This window comes from Mchenga conophoros, linkage group LG10 (genome assembly GCF_057382185.1).
Source record: "Mchenga conophoros isolate Kocher_MC1m ecotype Shallow Benthic linkage group LG10, M_conophoros_male_GT1.1, whole genome shotgun sequence".
In the NCBI taxonomy this organism is placed as follows: Eukaryota; Metazoa; Chordata; class Actinopteri; order Cichliformes; family Cichlidae; genus Mchenga; species Mchenga conophoros.
In genome coordinates, this window is record NC_140535.1 from 29,556,245 (window position 1) to 29,560,017 (window position 3,773).

Sequence of the window (3,773 nt, forward strand, 5' to 3'; positions counted from 1 at the left end):
TATGTGTATAAATCAATAGCCTAGATGGCTCAAGCAACACTTTTATTTGACAGCTATAGAAAGCATATTATATTTTTATATTTATTTATTAATTTACAACATAGTGATTGCAAAGCTTTTCACTAGGAAATTACAGTATTTGAGCAAAATGCCAAATTAATCTTAAGAAAATGTTATCAATAAAATTTAATTATTTAGCTTAAAGGAAATATCGGTATTCACTTACAAAGATTTTTTACCTTTATAAATGAACACAAAAGCTTATGTATTCTTGTTTCTATACAAAAAACCTTTTTTATAGTTAAACAGTCTACCCTTTATATTGAAACAAAACATCAAATGTGAAGGACATTAGGAAGATTAACTCATAAAATTAAATACATTTAACTGACTAGATGAGTAGTATCTGTCAATAAGATAAACATATCAAATAAAATATGAATACATTTCATACTATTATGTAAATGTTTTGATCAGCTAAGGATTATTTTCTGGCCATCAGTCAAGCAATCAAAATAGCAAAGTGGTGAAACAGACATTATTATGTCTTCCTCTTGGCCCATGAGATCATAATCTTGAATATACATATACTATACATATATCAGTTTATTCCTTCTTGAGCCATTCAGACATTTAGGCCTTACTCTATCCACTCAGCATGGTCAGGATTAAGTCTGATCTCAGGATAGGACATGTTTCATCTGACGATCTACATCCACTTCGATCCTTATTGTGCAACAGCTGGTCTTAGATCTTCCCTGTGTACTTCAATAAACCAAAGATACCACCACCTGCAATAAAAATGGATTAACTATTATTCATTTATTAATGTCTCGCAAAACAAATATGAGTCCAAGACTAGTCGAGAAATTACTGATTAAATACTCAAAATTGTGAAACACTGTAACAAAAGTCTCAATTATTATTTTCTATCATGTCATTTATCTTAGAGAACCAATTTCTTTCCTAAGAATATTGTAATCCTTTACAACTATCACTAATACATTTTCATAATTTTCACAACTTATTTCCTTCTATATTTGCATATTTTCGTGCCAATAGGCTCCTGTATCTGTAAATAATATTCTCGGTTGCTATGGCTCATCCCCAGTGCCATCCTGGTTAATGAATAACAGATTATATGTGATAGAGGAAGCAGAAATGATGGTAAATTCATGCTCGTGTGTAGTACTGACCGACTGCTCCCACACCGGCAATGGAGCCGATGGTGATGCCCGCTATAGCGCCCGGTGAAAGCCCTGAATTGGATTCCTGAACAATCTCAGTTGTAGGAACTGATTCAGTAGAATTAGTTATAATGGTGGGGATAATGGTGGTGGTGTTGGATGCGGCGTCTGTGGTCGTACTGGATGGGCTGTCTGTGGTCGTGCTTAATGGTCTGTCTGTGGTCGTGCTGGATGGTCTGTCTGTGGTCGTGCTGGATGGTCTGTCTGTGGTCGTGCTGGATGGTCTGTCTGTGGTCGTGCTGGATGGGCTGTCTGTGGTCGTGCTGGATGCGTTAGTTGAGGCAGTGGTTTTTGGTGCGATGCTAGTTGATGTAATGTTCTGTCCTCCACACAGAAATACTGACAGGAAGATCAAAAAGGGTTAAAAGGCAAGATCATACAAAGGTTTCCCAAAAGGTTAACAAACCTCTGTTCCTGTGATGCTCACAGAAACTAGTCACAACTTCTGCCTTAACACATGTTTTCTTTTAAACAAAACATTTTCTAAAATTGATTAAAAATGTTTCCAGATTAAAGATCTCAAATTTCAGCCGTTGACATTTATTGTCCAATATCAAGATAATGGAGTTCAGTACTTATTTACAGCTTTGCATTCTTAATGGGAGAATGTCATAGATAATAAACTCAACCTTTGCTCTAATGACGCTATTGAAACCCCCCCCCCCCCGAAGGCCTAACCCTTTCAAGAATTTCAACATTTCCTACTCTGTCTACATGGCCTCCCATCAACCTTCCCTTTGATTACCGGGAAATGCTTTAACTTTGGTCCACCACCATTAAAATTCGCTACGATGGTACGCTACAACTATGATTAGATTCTATGCTAACACCATGAAACAGATCATCCTTCACACAAAAAATGAAAGGTCAGTCTAGATATAGATGTGGCCGAAATTAACCATAAAAACTTTTTCTTTTAAACTTTAAAAAAAAATCATAAACTATGAATTAAACAAAGTTATTTAATGTATATATGCCGAATATTTCAGTCAGCTTCCATTTGAGGGCAAAGTGGCCAGAGATGTTTTTAAGATAATCTTGTTGTGATGCTTTGTGTGTGAATAACAGTTAATTAATAATCTTTAGTTATTCTCTTCACACTCTCTTTAAAAAAAGGTTTTGTCTTCCCTTTTCTAAAAGGATCTTTTTTAAAGGTTTATGTATTGTAATTTTTTTTTACCTGTGGTAAGAAGGCAAAAAGCCGATAGAACAAGACTCAGCTTCATTGTGCTTTGAAATAAATTGACGTAGTCAAAGAGACTCCTCAGGTCAAAAGCTGCATGAAAAACATAAAAGCACAAACATGACAGTGAGTTAATTTCTCTAAAATCTCTCACTTGCAGACAGAAAATCATGAATCCTGAATTTATCATGTGAGACAGATAAGAGTAACTTCAATCAAACTCAGTCATCAATAATATGTGGGTATAATGTATTATACAAGGCAAAAATAATAAAAAATATATTTTTAAATAAGTGCCAATTGAGCCTAAATGAATTTCCATGTCATGGCTCAATATCACCAAGAAATCACTGATTTGTAAATACAGTTATAAAAAACACAAAAACTCTCAAGCGAGTATTTGTGGTCACATCAACGGTAATAAGAGTATTTACCCCGATGCCACAGCAGTCTATGAATGAATCCAAAAGATTTAAGAAAACCTCAAGAGAAAAACCGACTTACTCACCTGAGAGGGTGTCACTGATGCCTTGCTTCCCTTCTGCCTCCCATCGGATATATTCAGACAGCTACTTTTATGACCCTGTTATCACCCACCCAGTCATTTCCAGCCCTCCCACATATAATAGCATGTTACCAGAGGTCAATGGAGGATAGTGTTGCAACATGTACAGGATTATCAATACTTTCCAAGGAGATGTAATTGGTGTGCGCTTCCTGTGTGATAGTAAAGCTAAGGTGCTAGGAGTGTGGGCAGGCAAAGCAGTATAGGCCAGCTTATGACGTTTTAGTCCTGTCTGTGTTTTTAACTTCACCTGAGTGTCTTAAACCGTCAGAAAAGTGAATAATATGTGGTATGAATGCAGCCAAGCCCTTTATAGAAGAAAGTAGTTGTGAGGATGTCAGATAATCTATAATGTAATAAAGCAAGTGGCAACATCAAAAACAGGCTATCTTTAAGAGAAGGGAAGGTCATCTGAAAGGCACCTGTTGTGGCCGAACTCCTTTTTTTCTCTCACAGGCAAGAACGGAATTACATAATCATGTTACAAATTAATCTGGTATTGATAGTTTCCATACAATTTTCCTATTAGTACTCGATAATCATTAACTTTTCCCTCGATTTCGCCTCGTGTTGTATCTGCTTTACTATGTATTTTTGAGGAAAACTTGCAAAAAAAGAGGGAGCCATAGCAACCGTTTCTACAGAGTTACACTTACCTGAAAATGTTCAGCACGTCACATACGAGGTCTTTACGTTATTTTTACTTGCTTCTTCACCTTATCTTTGAGGCACTTGCTAGCAGTGGTGGCTGGAAAGACTAAATACAGAGGCTACAGAG

General features: G+C 36.2%; 1 protein-coding gene across 2 annotated transcripts; it reads right to left on the reverse strand.

Moving 5' to 3' along the window:
* On the reverse strand, positions 1-3,773 carry LOC146566183 (uncharacterized). 2 transcript variants are annotated; one of them, XM_085289736.1, is made up of 4 exons: positions 3,652-3,773; positions 2,428-2,523; positions 1,197-1,586; positions 1-791 (listed from the first exon to the last, which is right to left on the reverse strand). In XM_085289736.1, the coding sequence occupies exons 2-4, from the start codon at positions 2,471-2,473 to the stop codon at positions 748-750; spliced, it is 480 nt and encodes a 159-aa protein (XP_085145862.1). In that variant the 5' UTR covers positions 2,474-2,523; positions 3,652-3,773; the 3' UTR covers positions 1-747. The 2 variants fall into 2 exon arrangements, with proteins under 2 accessions (XP_085145862.1, XP_085145861.1); XM_085289735.1 differs by lacking the exon at positions 3,652-3,773 and adding an exon at positions 2,939-3,026.